At 47.9% G+C, this 23,332-nt stretch overlaps 1 protein-coding gene across 2 annotated transcripts in view; it reads right to left on the reverse strand.

Annotated features, from left to right (window-relative positions):
- LOXHD1 (lipoxygenase homology PLAT domains 1) overlaps positions 1-19,357 on the reverse strand; it is a 193,930-nt gene extending 174,573 nt beyond the window's left edge. For both annotated transcript variants that reach the window (XM_065935168.1, XM_065935167.1), the window contains exons 1-4: positions 19,228-19,357; positions 11,492-11,606; positions 4,635-4,715; positions 2,329-2,513 (exon numbers count right to left, since the gene is read on the reverse strand). In XM_065935168.1, the coding sequence (XP_065791240.1) occupies positions 2,329-2,513; positions 4,635-4,715; positions 11,492-11,606; positions 19,228-19,357 (511 nt within the window). The remainder of the gene's footprint in view (positions 1-2,328; positions 2,514-4,634; positions 4,716-11,491; positions 11,607-19,227) is intronic.
- Between the last annotated feature and the right edge of the window lie 3,975 nt (positions 19,358-23,332).

The raw sequence follows: 23,332 nt of genomic DNA on the forward strand, positions 1-23,332 counted from the left end.
AATAAAAGAAACTTATCCTTTTGTTTACCAGTGCAGTCCCTTGACTATTTGAGGATCATGTTTTTTATTCTTTCTCCCAGAATCTAGCCTGGAAAAACTAAAAAACCCAATGCCCTCCAGCCCATGTAAGGACAGAGGGCCCAGTTAGGCACCTAACTGAGAAACTTTGAGGAAACACTACCTGGGATAGTTCTCATGTAAAGTTGAGGAATCACTGAGTTACATTCATTCTTTCTCAACAGTGATTTTCAGAAGCTCTTCTCCTAACAGCAGCACACTGGCTTTTCATGTGACCAGAGCAGAAGTTGGATTATGAGCTAAAAGGAGGGGAAAGGCCAAGAAAGGGGAAACTTAGAACAAAAAAGAAAGATGGCAAGCTTGACAATTTGCTAAGGATTGATCCTGATAATGACACTGGATCAAGAATTAGAGTGCTTCAGGTCTATGGGAGAATTGGGGAAATTAACCTCAATCAAAAAGACAGACACAAGGACCATGAGGTAGACAATTTACACACACACAATCCAAATGACCAATAAAACATATGAAAATATTCAACCCCACCATTAGCCAAAGAGAGAACATTGAAAAGTCCTTTTTCCTATCCAATTGGGAAATGAATCACTACTTCCAGCTGTTGGAGGGACAAGTTGACTGGGTGCTCTTCACAGCTGGTGGGACTGTGTCCTTTGTAGGACACTTCAGGAATGCCCATCAAAAGTCTTCACCGTATGTACTCTATTTAACCTAGAAATTCCACTTAGGAAATGATCTTAGGGAAAGAATAATTTATCTGTGGCAAGACTTAGATGTACTCTTTATAACAGTATTCTTCATAAAACAAAAAATCTAGAGGGGAAAGACAATATAAATATCCAACTATAAAGTATTCAATGAATAAATGATGGTATGTATCTCCCTACACCAAAATGCTACACAGTCATTATAAGTAGGGGGGTTGAGTGACATTTAATGGCTTAGAAATAAACATGCTCTAAAACAGGGGGTGTTGTACCAGCACATCCTCTCAAACTATATATACTGAAAAGACCAGAAATAAGTGCTCAAAAATGTCACCAGTGATATTTATAGGAATTATAGATATTCTTTTTTTGTATGTCTATATTTTCTAAATTTTCTGCAATGATCAAATTTTTATTTTGTAATAAAAGATGGATAACATATCTTTAAAAAAAAAAGAATCAAAGTTGCAAGTTATTATGATGAGAGCTACACAGGAAGAGGGCAAGTTTTCAAGCTGGGAGATCATCATTAGAATAACAGATATGTTTACGTGCCCAGCTGAGTTGCAAGTGCCGGTGGCACTTGAAAACCACTGGGGACATGCTGGAGGGAGGAGTGTGTTAGCCTTCTGATGTTCTACTGAGTGACCGTGGGAAAGTCACTTCTCTTTCCTTGGCCAACAAGTTCCTTTTCCCTCTGGTGGCCCTTGACTCTATGTAGGCAGGATACTATGATGATGGTACCCACATGTGAGGTCTCCTTTTTTGGAAAGGAGGGGGGGGATCAGGATTTTAGGAGACAAAGGGATGATAAAATAGGACAGAGAATACAGATGTGTTTTTACACACTTTGTTTCCCTGCCTCTCATTGTTCCTGCAGAGCTAAAACAACTGAATTAACTCTTTGGGCCAGAAATGCATTTGACATAAATTGCTTCACTCCTCATAAAACCAGAAGGAGTTGGGGAACTCTGGAAGCGGCAGGCTGTGATCCAGATCCATCATGCCCTGGCTGGAACTCACCTTCCCCAAATGTCAGAAGAAAAAGTATGGAATAGCAAGCCAGGGAGAGGGGCTTTTGAACTCAGAGGGAACTTCCCATAGGTAGGAGCTGATCATAACTCGGTAAAGAATCTGCCTGCAATGCAGGAGACCTGGGTTTGATTCCTGGGTCAGGAAGATCCCCTAGAAGAGGAAATGGCAACCCACTCCAGTATTCTTGCCTGGAAAATCCCATGGACAGAGGAGCCTAGTGGGCTACAGTCCATAGGGTTGCAAGAGTCAGACACGTCTTAGCGACTAAACAAACCACCAAGACCAAGAAAACACAGGGTATGCTCAGGGCTGTGCCTGTTCCTCCACCATGCCTTCAGGGCCTCCTGCATCTTCCGCTTCTGTGAGCCCCCAGAACTTGCTCTCGAAAAGGTCACAAGGAAGTGCTGGGGCCTCACCTGTGCCCCAGTCAACAGGAAGACCCTGGAGAGGTGGCAAGGAGCGATGGGGCTGCCCAGAACAAGGCAGAAGCCTGGGCGAGCCCAGCGCAGGCAGGGAGGGATGGCAGGCAAGTCACCCTCTAGACACTGACCTCGAGGCATGTCCATGGGGTTGAAGCTGGCCAGCAGGTCACGACACCACTGGCGATCACCCTCCACTTTGCTCAGCCAGTTGTTGCAGTTGAAGTAGTAACGGAGGTGAGGCCGCTTCATGTCGGTCACAATCACGCGGTCCAGGTACCAGCTGGCGTTCAAGCCTGTGTTGTCATGCTCGATCCTGGGCCAGAGGCAGACAACCACACCATCACTGGTAAGACAGAGACAATGCCCCTTCCATACTGACACACCCCGCATGTTTTCTCAGAACAGAGGTTTAACCGTTGTAATTCTGTTATTTCTTTATCTCTGAGGCTTCAGTTTCCTCACCTGAAAAAAGGGGATTCCTTGCAAGGTGGATGTGCTTATTGCTGAATGTGGATTGCTACATTGCCCATAAGGAAATATTGCCTTCCATGGAAAACTGAGGATCACCAAGGCTTGCAGAAGGACTGTCTGGAGCTTTCCCTCTCACCGTGACTCCCAAAACACACCCTTCACTCAGCTACTCAGTCCTACCACCCAGAGGAGCCCCCATGTCCACATAGACTGGTGTTGCCCCACATGAGCTTCATGCGCAAGCCAGATAGGTAATTTAGATTTTTTAGTAGCCACACTGGAGACAAAGGGGAGGTGAAATTAATTTTAATAATATATTTCATTTAATCCATTTATCATTTCAGTGGGTAACCATGTAAACATTTATTAATGAGATATCTTACATTCTTTATCTTGTGCTAGCTTTTCAAAGATCTGAAGTGTTTTTGCACCTGGTTTTGCACCTGGTCTGGGTTATCCATGTTTTAAGTAATCAATACTACGTGGGGCCAGGGGCTACTGTAGAGATCCAGAGTGTTCAAAATCTGGTCCCTATCATCTTCCACTTCCTGTAGCCCGCTCCATCCTTGGCAGTCTAGTTTTCCTCTTTGAGGCTCAGTTTCTTCCCCAGAACTTGATCCTTGGGTGACCTCACTCTGCACCAAGCATTCCATTACAGTCAGGCCTTACATTTGCAGATCTCAACAGGACAACCACAGCTCAAGACAGCACACACCCCAACAGATGGTGTGTGTGTGTGTGTGTGTGTGCACGCTCAGTCACTAAATCGCGTCTGACTCTTTGTGACCCCATGGACTATAGCCTCCCAGGTTCCCCTGTCCATGGGACTCTCCAGGCAAGAACATTGGAATGGGTTGCCATGCCCTCCTCCAGGGGATCTACCTGACTCAGGGATCGAACCTGTGTCTCCTGTGTCTCCGACATTGGCAAGTGGGTTCTTTACCACTAGTGCCACCTGGCAAGCCCCTAACACACATGATACACACAGACTGCGTGCCTCTGTCTGGTACGGAACCCAGCACACAGTAGGACTTCAGCTTAGTGATTGTCTTTCCCACACGCTACACACTCTTCCCAGCCTTCCCCTGTCAGAACCCCTTTCCTGCTCATGACCCCTTTCCCCTGACACAACCAGTGCCAGAACCTGTTATACATCCCTTATTTTCCCAGTAAAAAGAGTTCACAGTTCTATATTTCCCAGTGGGAAGAAGAAAAACAAGGAGTGATTGGAGCATTTCACTCCTGTCCAGGCCCTCTAGTCTGGGTACAGTCAGACCATAGATGATCTTGACATGCTGACAGCTGGGCATGAACTTGACTGGGGATGGGTAGTAGGTAGAGGGGGGCAAAAGAGGGCAATTGAAGCTCTTGCTCAGCAACCAGGCTGGCAGACTTATCCCTCCCCACACATTCATAAAAATTCTCCTGGAGAACAAAGTCAGGGGAGATCTCTGTCAAAAGACACCTGCAATATGACCTGGCATTGCTAACACTCACTGGGTGCTTACTGTGTACCAGTTACTGTTCTAAACACTGACTCTTGAGTCCTCACTAACCCTAATGGTGCCCTAGGAGCTGGGCACCATTATTACAGATGCGGAAACTGAAGCTTGGAGAGGAAATATTCCTGAAGTTCCACAGCTGGTAAATGGCAGGGCAGAAATTTGAACCAAGGCAATCTGGATGCAGAGTCTACTAACCACTGTGCTAGAATTTCTCAGAGCTTATTTCCCCCAAGTGTGTGAAAAATTGTCTCAGGTTGTCTTAACCCAAAGAAGTGAATCTCTAACGGGCAAGTTTACAAGCACCATGACTCAGGGTGAGAGGGGAAGATGTGGTCACCTTTGGTCACCACTCAGATAACCCCAGGAAAGCAGTCAACACCCAAAAGTGTCAATAATGAAAGCAGTTCCTATTCTACTTGCCTTCATCTCACCCCACCCTTTCAGAGCCAAACTCTCACCTGATTTTGTAGATGAGGCCCACGTTGTTGGTTCTTACTCGGAACACATCAACGTTGGCTTTCTCAAAGGCAGATTCACTCCTGCAATGGTGTGACAGTTAACACAGGTCAGCACTTGACTCAGAGTCCCAGGAGGAGAGCCAAGGGCTGGCATATCCTACTTCCTCCACCGTCCCACTCCAGAAAGTGCTACTGGCAGTCAATTCCATTCTGAGATTCCTTTCTGACATGGTTTGGAGAGGTGGAAGGCAAGGATGGTTAGTATTCATTCCTTGCTTTCACACCCAGGTTCTTATGGGATCTTCGCTGCGTGTCAGTAAGGCAAGGATGGTGAACAACTTTAGCCCCATTTCACAAACAAGTAAATTGCTAGTTGGTTGTAGAGCTGGGACTAGAAACTGGCTTTCCAAAGTCATGATCCAATCCTCTGTGGTTGCTCTGGGTTGGGAGAATGGAGGAGGAAGGAATGTGTGATAATGCCATGGTGCTCTTGGATCTGCAGGCCTCCTGGCCCCTCCTCCCCACCTGCCTTGCCCTTGCTGAAACAGTTGCAAAGGCAGCCCCAAGTGGATGCAAACCTTGGGTGGTAGTCCACAGTCCTGCTATTCCAACAAGAAAGGGAACACTCAACCCAAACCAGCAATCAGGGAAGTGGAGGCAATGAGGGAATGCATATTTGGCATCCCACAGACGGTGCAAACAGAAGCAAGTACACCTGAGATGTTTCTCAATGAGGTGCCCAAACAAGTCCAGACTTGGGAGCATCCTAGCATCCATCAGCTTAGACACAGGAAGGCTGGAGAACCGAGTCCTCTGGGAGTAGAAGCCGGAATCTCACGTGGACATCTGCTCTGTCTTCTGTGTGGGCCAGGACCCCCTCTGCTTGAGTCCAGGCCGGCTTGCAGCTCTTCCTGCCCCCAGGGTAAAGGCCTCGCAGGACTGAGAGCTGTGGACCTCCCTCAGTGCCCCCAGCCAGGGCTCTCAGCATCAGCACACAGCCCACCGGAAATGAAAAATAAAGAAGGCATGCCTTTTTATTGGCCATCACCTGTTTCAAAATAAAAAGGGAGGTGAAGGGCCTTCTCCCCAAGGCAACAAGGCTCAGACTCTCTCAGTAACCAAAGGCTTTTAAGATTCTAGAGACAAAGAAGCTGTGATTCTGCACACAGACGCATTTGGCAAACAGTCTGGTCTGGGGAGAAACTTCCTTTCGGTGGGCACATTGTGAGACACGGGGCCCTCCTAAAGCAGTGCAAAGGTCACAGAATCAGGTGAAAATGTACACCGAGGTCACCTTGTCAGGGAGAAGAGCCCAAGGGGTTTACTCTGGGCATGGGGCCAAAGGAGGAGAGAGAGGTGGGAAGTTTGGGTTGTGCTGGAGTGAAATGATTTGTCCCCAGGCTGGCAGCTTGAACCTGTTGGAATCTCACCTCCAAGGGTGAATAGTAACACCACATGCATTCTGTGAATATTGATTCTGGGCATCAGGACTGTGTGAATGAAAAACAAGGAAATAAGAGGTATTTTCTGTTTCAGTATATGAAACAAGGAAATTGATTTTTGGAATAGACAGGAGTCTCTACATCATATAAATATCCCATGAAACACCCTGGGAAGCTATATGATGGAATACCAGGCAGCCATCAAAAATTCTATTGTGAAAAATATTTAATGAAGCAGAAACAGGTTTATGAAATGGGCATCAAAGGAAGAACAGGTTAAAAATAGAATGTACAAACAGAACAACCAATACATAAGGAACACCAAGTTAATTTAAAAACAATAGAGGGGGAGGATTCACCCAAAAACATTGCATGATAAGACTGTTATGAAGTGTTGGTTACTTATTCTTGTCTGTATTTTTTTTCAGTTTCCTGAAGGGAGCACGTCTTGTTTTTGCAATTATGAAAAAAGCACAGTCCCTATTTTAGCTGCCCGTGGTAAATTCTTTGGGATGAATTTGAAGATCGCCGAGTGTCATCTGCTAAGGGTACATGGAATTTGGGGAACAACCAGTGCCGATTAGCAGGGGAAGAGGAGGGTGATTTGGAAAGAAAGCGGATGGCTTTCCGGGGTGCTTCTCACAAGTGTTTTGGCTCCAGCAGCTGCATCCAGCACAGAGAGCTCTGCGTCTTCAGAAAGGGCCTGTGCATACAACCAGGTGGAAGGTGGATTCGTACTTTTCCGGCATGTTTGTACTTTTCCTTGCTGCTTTACAGTCGCTCAAAAGACAAAATTCAAAAATGGAGATAGAAGAAAGGAAACAAGGAGAGAAAAGTCTGCTGGGGCGGGCAGAGGGCACCCTCTTCGCTGTCTCTGGACCACACTGGAGCATCCAAGGCATGGCAGGATGTGATGCAATCACCCACAGTGTTTACAGAATGGAGACCAGCATCCTGGCAGACGAGAGCAAGGCCTTCTGGGGAATTCCCTGGCTGTTCAGCAGTTGCGACTCTGCACTTCCACTGCAAGGGGGGCCTGGGTTCAATCCCTGGTTGGGGAACTAAGATTTTGCAAGTCACACAGTGCAACCAAGAATTTAAAAAAAAAAAAAAAAAAAAAAAAAAGAGCAAGGCCTTCTGTATTGCTGGGGTCTCTGTTCAGAGGAGGGGGAACAGAGGATTGTAGAGACTGGGCTATATGGACTCCCTCCTCTCAGGGAGGGGCCAGGACTATCCCAGATGAGCCCCAACCCCAACCCACTCGGAGTCGGACTCCAAATCCCCTGCTTCCAATAAGTCAGAAATCTGACTGAAGGTGGAGGGGAGACAGCAAAGGACAGAGGGTCCCTGGTCAAAGGAAGCATCAGAAACAATAGAGACCTCTTCACATTTCCTTGCGGGAGATGGCATGTTCTCCACGGTTGCTGGTCGATCCTCAGATAAAGGCCAACACAGCCCCCCACCTGCGCCTGCTGTCCTGCAGGGAACCCACCCTTTCCAGCCGCGCACAGGGCATTTTAGCTAACTGCCGGGCAGGCTAAGATGCCAGGATTCTCCCCCACTCTCAGGTGGTGAATTCTCAACAAGAGAACCGTGTTCCAGAAGATACATGAGATTTCCATCCTTTTGCCGTAGCCTGAACATGGGACCCCGTGCTGGGTGGTGGTCCTGGGTGACGGAGAAGGGGGCTTCCTCTGGGGTCCAGAGCCGCTGCCACTTTCCTGGTGTGGAGGGCGGGGCAGAGGTCAGCTAGCAGGGGAATCGGAGTGAGGGTGTCACACTCTTGGCTGCCTAAGAGAGGGTCTGATGTGTGCCGAGGAATTTAGACCCCAGACCATGAGGGTGAGAACAATCAGCATGTTAACAATAGGCAGCAAGGTTCTTCTTGCTGCAGGAATTACTTTGTACTGGAGATGAAAAAATCCTGATAAACCACAGGAGAGTAGAAGGTAAGGCCTGGGGCAGAGGAGAAAAGCCATAGAAAAGAGCAGAACTGAGGAGAGAGAGAAGAGGATGAGGGAGAGCAGGTGGGGTGAGGGATGCGGCCAGAGGCTGCAGAGAAAGTGTTCGAGGAGAAATTCCAGGAAGGGTGGTGGCTTAGTTTTAAAACTGGGGGGAGGGTCTATCTAATATTCTGTTTTAAGTTGTTTATGTGCCCTCCATGTGAATTCTTGTGCCCCAAACTATCAGTGAAGTCTGATGCACCCCAAGATGCCTCGTGAAGTGAAAGTGGCTCAGTCGTGTCTGACTCTTTGCAACCCCATGGACTATACAGTCCACTGAATTCTCCAGGCCAGAATACTGGAGTGGTAGCCCTTCCCTTCTCCAGGGGATCTTCCTGACCCAGGAATCGAACCGGGGTCTCCTGCACTGTAGGCGGATTCTTAACCAACTGAGCTATCAGGGAAGCTTTGTACTTTGTCTGTATGTGTGCATGTGCAAATGTGTGCATGTATATGTGTGTGCTTGTGGGCGTAAAACAAGGAAAAAGAGATCAGTTTTAGGTGACAAGTGGGTGTGCATGTGGGTTTGGGGTGACACAGTGTGAAGAGGAGAGAAGAGCCCTAGACAATGAAAGGAGAGAGTTTTGAGACCAGCAGGCATTCTGATCCAGACCCTAGCGATGGTGGAAGGGGAGGGCTGAGCCAGGCAGGACTTAGCTGCATTTGAACCTCGCAGAGCTTGTGACCTCTGCAGCCACCTGCATCTGGGTCACTTGGCAACCTGACTTCCTTGGAAAGCAACGCTCCCACCCGGACTTGAGCTCTCCATCTTGAATCAGAAGGGTTTCAGATGGTGAGGATTGTGTCTATGCAATTTTCTTTGTAGACAGGTTTTCAGGTCTTGCGAACTCTGAAATCAGCCTTGCAAAGCAGCCAGACTCTGGTCTCCTACTTCCCCGTTTATCCTGCTCACTATGGTCCGATTCATCCTTCTTGGCTGCACAGTACGTCAAATCTCCACTAGTTTACTTTCAGGCAAGACCTTCTCCCGTCTAGTCCTCCCCTGCTTTTCCTGCCTCCTTCCTCTCTGCCCCTCCACGCAGTCCCCATTGGCCTGCAGTTCCCCTTGTGGCTTCCGTGCTTCTGCAAGCTGTCCCCCCTCATCTAAAGTACCCTCTTTCTGATCCTCTCTTATTAGAGTCCTTTTCACCCCTTGAGGTCCAGATTACATGTCCTTCCCTGTAAAGTCCTAATCTAGCCACACTGATATCAAATCATCGAGGGAGCTCTCTTTACAAAGAACTGCAGCAACAGATGCTGGAGGTACAAGGCAGATCTCCCATCGTCCTCCGGTTCCAGCTAGCATCCCTCTAGGCATCACCTCTCTAGCCTCTCCAAGGACAAACAGCTGATGCTGCAAAACGTGCCTGTATCCCAGAAACCACCCACTTCCCGTGAGCTCCTGAAGAACCCTCTGCCCCAGCCAGACTGGGGTCCTGGTCTAATCTCTGCCCCCAATGCCCAGCCTGGAGCAGGACACAGATACAGGAGAGACCCCACCCCTGACTAGCAGACCCACAGAATAATGGGGGGATGTTGATTCCTATGTGCAGGGCTATCCCAGAAAAGCTGGCTGCCTTCCTGCAGTTTCAACACTGCTTTGAGACCTGCTGGTCCTGCTGGCTTGGTGCTACCCGAGACCCTCTCCCGTGATGTGGTCTGTCTTCCCCATTGAGAAGGAAGGCTGGAACTCAGATTCCCAGGGAGAGGGTGACGAACCTTCACACGGCTATAAAAGCTGACTCCAGGGACCTTCCTGAGAGGGCGTTTTGACAAAGGAAAAATGTGAGAGGGGAGAGTCTAAGGATGCAGAAGCATGAGAGGGGGAAAGATGGTGAGGAACCGCCACAAAAGGGGGCTGATTCTCTTTGTTTAGAAAAAGACAGGCTGGGGACTCTAGAAGCCAAGCTAGCCCACTCCCCAGGGTCCAGCAGCTTCTCCCTAGAGGGCTGCGTTCCAGGTGGACACGTGGCAGAAAGGATGGAATTTTCATGTATTCTCTTTACCGTGCCCACAGCACTGGAGCAAAGGGCTTCCACAAGCGAACCACTCAGCAGGGTAAGCAGTACAAGGAGGCGGGTACCCTGTTCTGCGGAAATGGACAAAATAGCATGTTACGCCTGCCTCGACACAGTCGCCTTTACACCCCGGTCAGCCTTCAGGGTGAACGTGTTCTGCTGGACCTGGTCAGTCTGCTAAGTACAGAGTCTATGGATCTCCTGGCCTGTGGACCCCACCCTTCTATCACTTTCCCCACCACACCTGGAGGTGTGGTGCCCCGAAGCCCAGAGATCACACGCTGGAGCCCCAGGAGGACTGCGGGGGGAGACTCCCGCACACCCTCCAGGGCCGCGGGGTCATGTGCTTGAGGGAATATCTGCATCAGGACCCCGGGGTTCGAGGACCAGCTTTACCATCAAAAGCTCCATGATCCAAAGCTGCTCACCTCTCTCCTCTAGACCCAGATTTCCCAGGAGCAGGGTGGAATAGATTTAGTGACTTTCAAATCTTTCTTGGCTATAGCATCCTTGGTGTAAATAGAATCTGACTGAGAAACTCAGCAGATAAGAGAAGCATAAGCCAAGCTGCTCCAAAGAAAGGGGAATAGGGTATTGGGAGCCCCAAACCAGCTCACCCATACCCTGCTCCATTTAGCACAGGGTGAAAACCAATGGCCCAGGTAAGGCCCAGCCACCTCTGGAATTCCATGATTCCACTCTAGTGTTACCGTGTATAGTAACCCTGTGTGCGGAGAGGAGGGAAAAGATACAGCAGCCTCTGCTGTCAGTGGGCCACAATGACATGGAGGACATAAGCACACACACACACACACACACACACACTCACACACACACACAGACATATAAACACACGCACTGACTTGAGTGTGCGTTAGTGGGCAAGGTTTGGTATGATATTGGTCCTGGTTGAGACATAGGTGCAGAGCATTTAAGCTCATTCCTGAGCTTCATGCATGATCCACAAGCATGACCTTCTCTTCTCTTCCCAAAAGTCCTATGAGTTTGGTAAAAGGTGGATTATCATTTCCGGATGCTATATGAGGAAGTCAAGGCTTTGGGTGCAAAGATATTTAGCCAAAGTTATATGGCAACTAAATGGTAAAGCTGGACCTAGACCTTCTTTCTTGGTCCTGAGTATTTATTCTCCCATACCAAAGGACAGCTGATATGAATACTTGGAATTCTGGGATCCAAAGTAAGCATGACTATACACACAAAAATCAACAGAGAAACTTCCCTGGTTGAGACCTGGCTGGCACGTGGTCTGTCATTAGCAAGGCCCACGCCACTTCATATACCTGTGGACACATGTGTCTTCCTTCATGGGTTCCAGGACTGCATCAACCCCCAGTACCAACCCGGGACCCCACCAAGGCTGAGTCAGTACTCACTTGCTGGTGAGATGGAGCTTGGGAGAGAGCCCGTTCTCTCCAAAAATGGTGATGAAGACATTGGCGTCTGTTCCTGCACCACGAACATCCCCCGTGGCTGTGACCACCTCGTACACTGGAGGAGGAAAGGAGAAGTTGGGGGCAGGCTCAGAAGAGAACCCTGAATCCTACTTGGGCTCGGAGAAGCCTGGTTCCTGCTAACTCCACCAGGGATACCCAGCACAGAGGACTCTGGGAACACTTGCTGCAACGCCCAAGACTCTAAGCCAGGGTCAGATCCACATCAAGTCCTGCCATGAAACCACAGTCTCCCACTTGATGCTGCATGCTCATTTTAGGCGAGGAACCTGCAGGCAAAGGGACAAGCCCCAGTCACACACTGCACAGTGCCAACACCAGAGCCCAGCCCCAGGCTCCCAACGCCCATCTGTGATCTTTCCAGGACAGTACATGGATGCCCGCCTAGCCAAGGTCTTCTTCAGAGCCTGCCCCTGATTCTCACCTTCCTCTCTGCCCTCTACACAGGGCTGCCTTGCAGTCCTCACTTCCTGTGACCCCCTGGGCATTGCCATGGCGATCTCAGGCTAACCCATCCTAGGGATGGGGGAAGCAGAATTGCCAGTGAGTCCCTTTAGGCAGAGGCACTGATGTCGCCTCTCTTTGTGCCATTGAAGCTTGTTCTCTTTGCTGTTGATGTGGTTTCTTTTGATGTTCCTGGTTCTGATAAAAATCCCCGTGATGGGGAGAAAGGAAGCAGTACATTTGTGTAACCCCCTGTCTTTTGTGATAACCAAAGCCTTCACTCTTCACAGTCTACACCACAGGGATTTCTGATCTGCAAACGGCTCCTAGCCCCCTCCCGAGATAACTCCAGGACCTGAAGTATTGCCCGTATGGTTTGCACTTATGCAAGGATGCTTTCAAACTGAGTCAATAGGAAAATGAGGAGCACAGTGGAAATTCTAGAACCACACCTCATGAGACATGACGTAAAGGCCTCGAGCTGCCTGCTTTAGAGAAAGGAGCACAGCCCAAAATAAATAAATAAGTAAAAATAAGCAAATAAAAATTTCAAGAACATAAAAAATTAAGGCCATCATGAAGATGAAAAGGCAAGCCACAGACTAGAAGATATTTGGAATCCACACACGGGCATGCCACCGTAATACCTTGCTTTTATCATAATTTGCCTTATTGTGCTTTATAGATATTTTGTTTCTTACAAATGGAAGCTTTGTGGCAACCCTGCGTCAAGCAAGTCTGTTGGCACCATTTTCCCAACAGCATTTGCTCACTCTCATCTCTGTGTCACATTTTGGTAATTCTCAAAATATTTCAAATGTTTTCATTATTATTATATTTGTTATGATAATCTATGATCAGTAATCTCTGATGTTACTATTGCAAAAAAATTATGACTTGCCAAGATTCAGTTGATGGCTAGCAATTTTTTTTAGCAAAATGTATTTCTAAACTAAGGTATGTGCACTTTTTTTAGACATAACGTTATTGTACACTTAACAGACTGTATAGTGGTAAACGTAACTTATAGGCACTGGGAAACCAAAACCATGGTTTGACTTGTTTTACTGTGATATTTGCTTCATTGCTGGGCTCTGATATCAAATCCACTATATCTCTGAAGTCTACCTGTAGCCAACAAAGTACAGATGTTCAGAAGATATAAAGAATTACACAAATTAATAAGAAAAAGAAAGACCACACGATTGTTCTAATGGGCAACAGTTCATTTTAAAAGTAAACATACACTTACCATAAGACCCAGAAATTCAACGTTTAGATATTTACCCAAGAAAAATAAGAACATGTCCATACAAAGACCTGCACACAAATGGTCCCAGCAACTATAAGCATAATAACCCTAAACTAGAAACAACCTAAATGCCTCAAAAAGTGAATGAATTTTTTAAAATGTGGTATGTCTCTACAGTGAAATCTTACTCTGTGATAGCAATAAAAAGGAATGAACAACTGACATGCAATGCCGATGAATCTCAAGCACATAATGCTGAGCAAAAGAAATCAGACAAAAATTACTACACAGTAAGTAATGACAGTTATGCGAACTCTAATCTGTTCTAACAGCAAGCAGATCTTGGTTGTCTGGGGTTGAAGTTAGGGGGATTTCCCTGGGAAGGGGTACATGGAACTTTTGTAGGATAATTTAAATACCCTGTATATGAATGTTGCAAGAGGTTACAGGGATGTATACATTTGTCAATATACATCAAACAACACACATAAAGTGTATTCATTTTATTGTTAATTACATCTCAATCAAGTTGAACATGGAACAACAGACTGGTTCCAAATAGGAAAAGGAATACGTTAAGGCTGTATATTGTCACCCTGCTTATTTAACTTAAATGCAGAGTACATCATGAGAAATGCTGGGCTGGAGGAAGTACAAGCTGGAATCAAGATTGCCGGGAGAAATATCAATAACCTCAGATATGCAGATGACACCACCTTTATGGCAGAAAGTGAAGAGGAACTAAAAATCTCTTGATGAAAGTGAAAAGGTTTAAAGCTCAACATTCAGAAAACTAAGATCATGGCATCTGGTCCCATCACTTCATGGCAAATAGATGGGGAAACAGTGGTTGACTTTATTTTTCTGGTCTCCAAAATCACTGCAGATAATGATTGAAGCCATGAAATTAAAAGATGCTTACTCCTTGAAAGGAAATTTATGACCAACCTAGACAGCATATTAAAAAGCAGAGACATTACTTTGCCAACAAAGGTCCGTCTGGTCAAGGCTATAGTTTTTCCAATGGTCATGTATGGATGTGAGAGTTGGACTCTAAAGAAAGCTGAGCACCAAAGAATTGATGTTTTTGAACTGTGGTGTTGGAGAAGACTCTTGAGAGTCCCTTGGACTGCAAGGAGATCCAACCAGTCCATCTTAAAGGAGATCGGTCCTGGGTGTTCATTGGAAGGACTGATGTTGAAGCTGAAACTCCAATACTTTGGCCACCTGATCTGAAGAGCTGACTCATTTGAAAAGACTCTGATGCTGGGAAAGACTGAGGGCAGGAGGAGAAGGGGATGACAGGGGATGAGATGGTTGGATGGCATCACCGACTCGATGGACATGGGTTTGGGTGAACTCTGGGAGTTGGTGATGGACAGGGAGGCCTGGTGTGCTGCCGTTCGTGGGATCACAAAGAGTCGGACACGACTAAGAGACTAAACTGAACTGAACTGAACAAGTTGAAAAATGGACAAAATACTTAAATAGGCATGTCATAAATGAGGATATCGAAATGAAAAAGATTCAACGTCATTATTCATAAGAGAAATGCAAATTAAAATACAATGAGACACTACCATATATGCACCAGAATGTCTAAAATTAAAAGGATGGACAAATACTCAGTATTTTCAAGAAGTGGAGCCATTGGCACTCTCATCATTACTGGTGGTGGTGGTAGTTTAGTCACTAAGTTTTGTCCAACTCTTGCAACCCCATGGACTAGAGCCCACCAGGCTCCTCTGTCCATGGGATTTTCCAGGCAAGAATACTGGAGTGGGCTGCCCTTTCAGCATATCTTCCTGACCCAGGAATTGAAACTGGGTCTACTGCATTGCAGGCGATCTCCTGCACTGTAAAAGATTCTTTACCACTAGGCCACCAGGGAAGCCCCATACATTGCTGCTGAGAGTGTAAATTGGTACAAGCCCTGGTAACTAAACATAAGCCCACCTCATGACTCAGTGATTCTACTTCCAGTTATAAATCCAAGAGAAATGAGTGCATGTGTTCATCTAAAGATATGTACAAGATCTGTAGCATCTTTATCCATAATAAGTGAAATAACGCCGAAGTCCATCAACAATAGAATGGTTAAACAAAGGGTGATATATTTATAAAATGCAATAATACACAAATAATAAAAACGAACAAACTATGTAACAAGTCACAAATAGGTAAATCTCTTGGATATAAGGTTGAGTGAAAGAAAAGTTAGACACACAAAAATGTGTTATATAATTCCATTTATACGAAGTTCAAGAGCAAAAAACTAAAATATGGTGATAGAATTAGGAGGGCTATTACCTCTGAGAAGGAGAGTGAAGGAACTTTCTGGAGGTTAGAAATGTTCCATGTCCTGTTCTGAATGGTGGTTACACAAGCATGCACATTTGTAAAAATTCAACATGCTATACCTTTATGAGTTTTGTGCTATATATATATAGAATATATATATAATATTCTATGTGTGTGTGTGTGTGCTCAACCATGTCCAACTCTTTGCGACCCTAGGGACTATAGATTGCCAGGCTCCTCTGTCCATGGGATTTTCCAGGCAAAGAATACTGGATTGGGTTGCCATTTCCTTCTCCAGGGAATCTTCCTGACCCGGGGATTGAACCCGCATCTCCTGAGGCTCCCGCATTGGCAAGCAGATTCTTTACCATTGACACTGAGCTATCTGGGAAGCCCATATGTATGTGTGTGTTTCCTCAATTTAAAATTTTAATTTAAAAGTTCTTCAAACAACTGAAGAACTGTCTTAGAGAAGACAAATATCTCATGGAAGACACAAAATTCTGTTTGGTCCGGAGGGAGGATCCCAAACAGTAAAATCCCCTGATCAGCACAAAGAAAAACTGTCAACAGCAACAAGGCTTCTCCTAGCACAGAGCATGAGAAATGGAAGGTGCTCAATAAATAATTATACGGATGAATGAATGGAAAGACAAATTAATGAATGAAACAATCAATGAAATGAATGTGGACTATGAAATAAATTGACCAGTATGTAATCTCAATTCTACCATCACTGTCTCTATGATTTCAAGCAAATTTCTTACTGAGCGTCATTTTCCTCATCACTGAAGTAGAGATAATTTCTTCTCTGAAGGATGATTATAAGGACTAAACCAAATAAAACAATCTTCAACATTTATACTCGTTGACCTGGCCTATTTCCACTTTTGGGAATTTATCTTACAGATACTCCCTCAGTTGGATGAAAGATATGCATTCCATGAGTGATAAACTGTTATCATCATCACATCACCACCATCATCATCTCCATTGTTGTCATCATCGACATCAATATCTTCTTCAACATGACTACCATCGTCTTCATTAACATCATCCCCAAGAAGGCCGCCTTGGGAAATTGTGTTCCCACAGATGCTGGGCAGTCCCCTGTCTGAGACACAGGAGAGACAAAGGGCCCCAGGGCTGGAAGCGTGGGCAAGACGGCCTCTGAGGTCTCTTTGAAACCCAGATTCTGGAGGAGTCACTCTCTTGTCCTCGTGGGCCCTAGGTCGGTCAGGGGGTAGACCAGTGCACCAGGCTCAGCCTGTACCCTCAGAGCATCAAGAGAGCTGCTCTGCTTCCTCTGGCTGTTGGTGAATTTCAGGGTAGCCTGGAGGCGACCCGAGGAACAGAGAAGGAAACCTAGGCCTTTCTCCTCCTCCTTATTCTTCTTCCCCATCACACTCAGCAAGATTCTCCACACAATGGAGGAACCCAGTGCTCAAAGGGCGTAGGTGACACATTGTTCTCAAGCTGAGAGGGTAACCGTGACAGTGCAGGCAAAGCTCAGAATGTGCCTACGGTCAGAACCATCCACATTTATCATCCCGTCCTGCGGCTGACTGCAGATCAGTGGGTCTGTGTCTCTTAGGAACGTCACCGGGGCCCTCACCTCGGCTTTCTCTTCTCCAGCTATTTTTAGCTCAGTCAAGATGGGGCAGTACAAGGGCAAGAACCAGCCAAACCAGCAAGATTCAAATCCTAACTCGATACTTAATAGATTTGTGATCTTAGGCATGTTATTTAGCTTCATTGTGCCTCACTTGACGCATCTGAAAAAGATTTTGAGAATCCAACCCACATCGTTGGGTTGTTGCAAAAATGAAACCAATCCACATGAGTAAAGTGCTCAGCATGGTACCTGAGGCTTTAAATCCATGATTCTGTTGAACAGCATCCTGACAGGAAGTGGGGACTTACCTTGGGAATGGTTGAAGCTCTTGTCCTTCCTGCCTGTGACCTTGCTGAAATCACTTCAGTTCTCGGAGCCTCTGTCGTTACCCTGAGACTAATCACACCTGCCTGGACTGTGCTCAGGGATCTCGAGGATTAAAAGTGAGGATGGGAGTGAAAATGCTTTGAGAAGGATAAAGAGAAAAGGGAAGCTGTGAGTCACACTGAGGCAGGCAGAGCCCATGAACAGAAGTGGACACTGTGGCAGCTATGAAAGGTTCTCGAATGTTCTCACCAGCAGTTGTGCTGGCCAGGGTGAATCGCCCCAAAGCTAAGAGTACTTACCAAGAGTGCTGCCCTAACACCTAGCCTCAATGCTCCTCCCCGCCACTGGACAGTCAGAGCTTGGACCACACGTCCTGAGAAAAGACTGCAATGCTTCACCCATTCTAGGCTCCTCTTCCCTCCCCACAACCCCCGCCTCCACCCCAGGAGATGCCTGGGACACGGAGCCGGGAAAGAGGCCCCAGGAGAGCCACAGCCTTCATGGTGCCACGGTGGTGACCTCCTTTTCTAAGCTTGGGTCTGCGCTGGAAGTGGGGTGAGGAGTCAGAAAAATAGAGGGCCCACCCGCACAGAGGTCAGGTTTGGCTGGTGTGGTATAATCAAGGAACTCCCAGCAGACGGGATTAAGGAGCAGAAGCTCATGACAGGCACAAAACATGCGTTCAGTACTTCTTTGGTGAATGAATGGGTGAATCTGGTGCTTACAGTGGGTAGTGAGCCAGTTTAGAGGAAGCACTGAGAATTTAATGTCTTCAGGGACCCGGTAGGCGACACTGATGCGTGAAACCCAGGTGGCACAATGGTTAAAAAAAAAAAAAATCTGCTTGCCAATGCAGGAGATGCAAGAGAGGTGGGTTAGATCCCTGGGTCAGGAATATCTCCCGGAGAAGGAAATGGAACCCACTCCAACATTCTTGCCTAGAACATTCCATGGACAGAGGAACCTGGCAAACTACAGCCCATGGGGTTGCAAAAAAGCAGACACGCCTGAGCGAACACACACACACACACACACACACACACACACGAGTGATAAAGTCCACTGCATAGAGGCGTTCACAGTCAAACATTGTTTTAAATTGCAAAAGCAAAGCAAAACAAAAAAACACCAAAGCAAACAAAAGTCCCCTTTAAGCCAAAACTGGCTCCTGGGTCCCTAGTTCACCCCTTCTCTGGTTTACTTGATGTGAAGGTACAGTATTTCCAAGCACCTGCCACGCACCCCAGAGGAAAGTAAGGTTAAAGGCTAGGGCCCTGGGTCCAAAGCACCAACTGCCCTCCCCGAGGACTACAGCATCGCCTAGCAAAGCCCCAGGGCCCCCTCTCCGTCGGCCACAGCGGGCAGCAGCCCGGAGCCCCTGCTGAGCATGTGATGAGCACCCAGGCCTCCTTCCACAGCTCCTTCACAGCCTCAGGCGGCTGATCCGCGGAGAGCAGGCTGGAGCGTGGCTCCTGAGAGGCCCAGGAGCTGGAGAGGATGGGCACTTCTGTTCTCATCTGTTCTGGGCCACTGCGACCCTGTGACCCTCAGTACAGGGGGGCCCTCGTGTACCCCAAGGGGATGCAGACCCAACAGGATAGTCCACGGGAAAGGGGTCAGATCGGAACCTTGCACTCCTCTCTCAAAGCGAGAGATAGGATCGGATGGGCCCCTCTGCCTCTGCCCGGACCCCCACCCCGCAGCCAGGACCCGGCAGACCTCTGGCCTTGTAGTACTCGTGTTCCAGCTCCTCCTCGTCGTCTCCTGAGGCGTAGTTCAGCAGCTCCTGCTCATACAGGGCTAGAAAGTCAATGTCTTTCTTTCTCCTCTTTTTCTTCTGGGGCATCATTGTGCCGGCTGCCCCTTCCTGGCCCTTCCTGGCTCAGCGTGCCCACTCCCCGGCCCCTCCTGGGACCCCCCTCTCCTTGTGCTCCTGCGCGCGTGTGTACGTGCGGGTGGGTCAAAGCCCACACGTGTCCAGAGCCCTCCGGCTCCTTTCTCCTCGCTGGCCCCTGAGCAGGACCTCGGGGCTTTATCCCAGCCCTTCCCACCCCCGGCCCCTGTCTCTGGCTCCCTCTCCCCCTCCACCTCCTTTGTACCTGCCGTGGGTTCTCCTTGGGCCTCATGACTTATTCACAGGGACCGAGGACAGGCTGTCCTCCTTACCCCTCCTCTCCCTGCCCACCCCCCTCTCTACCTTTCATGGAGAATCAGGTGACATGAGCCCTTGGCATCTGTTTCCTACCTGGCCTCACAGCAGGGCCCCTCCTCACCCCAGGGACAGGTGGGGCCTCCACCCTAAAGATGCCCCAGCCTCACAGCCTCGAGGGCTGTGAAAAGATGCCCCCAGGACCTGGGGCCTTCCCGAGGCACCCAGAGCCCCAAATCAGCTGGGCCCCTGGACTCAGAGGACTCAGTTTCTCTCTATTATTTATGACCTCTGCTCACCTTACAAGGCAGGCAAGGTTCTAACTGGATCCTTCTCAAGCTCTCCACTTCCATCTCCCTGAGACTCTGCAAGAGGCCAAGACACTGCAAGAACGCAAGAGGCCATTCAGCCAGGAGAGAGCTGCTGCTCTGACAAACCCTCAGACCACCCACAGGGTGCTTCCTGAGTCCTGACTTCCTACAGCTGAAGCCAAGGATGCTGGGGAAGCCCACAGAGTCCTAGGTGACCCCACTGCGCCCCGACAGGTCAGCAAAGTTAACCAGCATCTGTTCTAACAAGAGCTTTCCGTTTGCCCATATCGCCCTCTGCGCTTTGCAGTGAAACAGTAGAAACCCTGAGCAACCACCCAGATGCCGGCCCCACTCAGCCCTTACCTTCCCTGCAGCCCCATGTGGGGATTCTGAGTCAGCGCAAGAGGACCAGAGGCCCCTCCCCACACTTGGTCAGCAAGAAAATTTTCCTTAAGTGCCACTAGACATCTCTTCCTTGCTGATCTTGTTAAGATTTTATTAAGATTTCTTACAGCCTGAATTGTAAAGTGTCTACGTAAATCCTGAAATGCTAGAAGTTTTCAGTCCACTGGGAACTTCCATCCCTTTCTCTGACTGTGTGAGGTCATCAGATAAAACTGAGGTCATCAGACAAAACTGGTCTCCCTACCACCTCCTGGCTGTGCGGCTTGGACAAGCCAGTCTCCCCATCTGTAAAAAGGGGAGCATGTCTCATTAAACTCTATCGAACACTTGGGGAAAGTGCTCAGTCAGCAGAAGCGTCTGGAACACAGTAGAAGCTTAATAAACATTCATGACTCAGGAATTCTCTCTTATTTTGCATGGCAGGAATGGCGGTGGGGAGTGGGGGTTTCAGTAATGCTTCGTTATCATCTCAGATGGTCCCAGAAGCTCTCCTTCAGGTCCCGTATGCAAGGATGAACCCCGGTGTCCTCCTTGCTCTGTGGGTCCCGGCCCACAGTAACACATCAGAGACACTAAGGAACAGATGAAACAGCCGGTTTCCTGAAGACCGTCCTGCAAGGCCCTGTCTCCTTGATGCCCCTCCCCTGCCCCTCCCAGCCCCCAGCCTTGAGCTCTGTGGGGGGCAGGGTTCATGCCCCCTTGCTCACTGTTGGGCTCCCAGTACCTATAAGATGCCTGGCACACTACCGGCTTTGGTACCCGCCTGCTCGCTGAATGAATGGATGTTCAGTGGATGAACGGACAAACGGCAGGTAGATCTACAAAGCAGCTACAAGGAAAACCGAATAGGCTGAAAAGGAAACACACTTTACATGACATATTGGTAAAGTGGGTGTTCCAGAACCAATACCGTTCTGAGAGCACGTTTTGCCTGGAGAAGAGGACATATTGAGGGTCTACAAATGTGAGTGACTGTCTAGACTAAGGCTGAAAGGGCGGTCTTAACAACTGCAGGTGGTGATTAAAGGCAGGTTTCAACTCAATCTAGAAAGAAGGATGGGACGCTGAGTGCAGCAGAGATGTGAGGGCAGGCTGGCATTGCTTGTCTACCGACAGCAGGGGGCACTCCAGGAGCCTTGGGGGTTTGGACTGGCAGACTCTCAGTCTAGTAGCTGCGACATTCTGTGACACGGAATGGCAGGTGCCTGTGGGTGTGGAGGAGCCATGCCAGGCCACCCAGCTAGGTTTAACAGGCTTCCAGCCCAGGGGCTCTCAGCCCCCACGGCACGCTGAAGTCACCTGGAGAATTTTTAAAGACTGCTGCCTGGTTGTCCCAGAGCGCCTGATTTACTCGGTCTGGGGCAGAGCCTGGGCAGTCGAGTCCTCAAAGCTCCTGGGTGACACAGGACATCCGACAGCAGTCAGCACACACATCCCTAACCAGACCCTGGGACGGCTTTGTGCTTTGGAGCCACCCAAGTGGCTCAAGGGGACTTTCCAGGTGGTCCAGTGGTTAAGACTCTGGGCCTCCAATGCAAAGGATACAGGTTCCATTCCTAGTTGGGGAACTAAGATCCCACATGTGCTGGTGTGGTCAAAAGTAAATAAATAAATGCTTGTTTCCCTGGTGGCTCAGCTGGTAAAGAATCTGCCTGCAAAGCGGCAGACCCGGGTTCGATCCCTGGGTCAGGAAGATCCCCTGGAGGAGGGCATGGCAACCCACTCCAGTATTCTTGCCCAGAGAATCCCCGTGGAAGAGCAGCCTGGTGGGCTACAGTCCATGGAATTCCAAAGAGTTGAACACGACTGATCAATTAAGCATGCACACACACACACACACACAAGCAGCTCACGTGGTAAATAATCCACCTGCCAAGCAAGAGACGCAGGTTTGATCCCTGGGTGGGGAAGATCCCCTGGAGAAGGAAATAGCAACCCATTCCAGTATTAATGCCTGGAAAATCCCATGGACAGAGGAGCCTGGTGGGCTACAGTCTATGGGGTTGCAAAAGAGTCAGACACAACTTAGTGACTGAACAACACGTCGTTACCACAGGAAGGCATCTCTGGCCCAAAACATTATCACTCAAGAAAGATCAACTTTTCTTCCACCTTAGTTCTGCTGGAGGACGGCCCTAGAGTCACCTCAAAATCTGAATGAGAAACATGAGTAGAGTTTAAGTGTAGGTGACGCACGCCCCCTGCTGGCACTGCGTGGTTTGACCTCTGTTGTTAATTTCATATTGGGTTCTTTAGGAGGTCCTTGGGACCTTAAAGATTACTGGGAAATTACTAGGGAAATATCATTTTGCATGAGAATCCATTCAGAGAAAAAAAAATGAAACCAAGTGTTCCTTTTGCATGAGGGCCTATTCAAGAAAAAATAAATTTTTATTGGAACTTTTTTCAAAAAACTGAAATCAAATATTTTTAGAGCATCCCACGTCCCTAGAACATAATGACTAAGGGAGCAGAATCTGAAACAATACCAAGTGTTGACAGGAGTGTGGAGCACCTGGAACTCTCACGCTGCTGGTGGCAGTGTGAAATGATCCCATCCCTTTGCAAAAGAGTTTGACACTTTTTTGTAAAGACACTTCCCACACAACCCAAAATTTCCACTTATGGATATCTACCTAAGAGAAGTGAAAATATATGTCCAAACAAGCTGCATTTGAACATTCAAAGAAGCTTTACTGATAATAATTAGAAACAACTCAGATGCCCATTGACTGGCCAAGACTATTCAGCCATTAAAATAAAGGAAGACGAGATGACACATGCTGCAATACGGATGAGTTTCGAAAGCATTATTCAGAGTGAAAGAAACCAGTCAGAATAAACTACTTGCTGTCTGATCATTTGCACTCAACCTTCTAGAAGTGGTGGAACTAGCCCAGTGGTTGTAGGGGGCAGGCGTGAGGGGAAGGCATTGACTGGAAGTGAGGATGAGGGGGCA

Source organism: Muntiacus reevesi, chromosome 4 (genome assembly GCF_963930625.1).
Source record: "Muntiacus reevesi chromosome 4, mMunRee1.1, whole genome shotgun sequence".
NCBI lineage: Eukaryota > Metazoa > Chordata > Mammalia > Artiodactyla > Cervidae > Muntiacus > Muntiacus reevesi.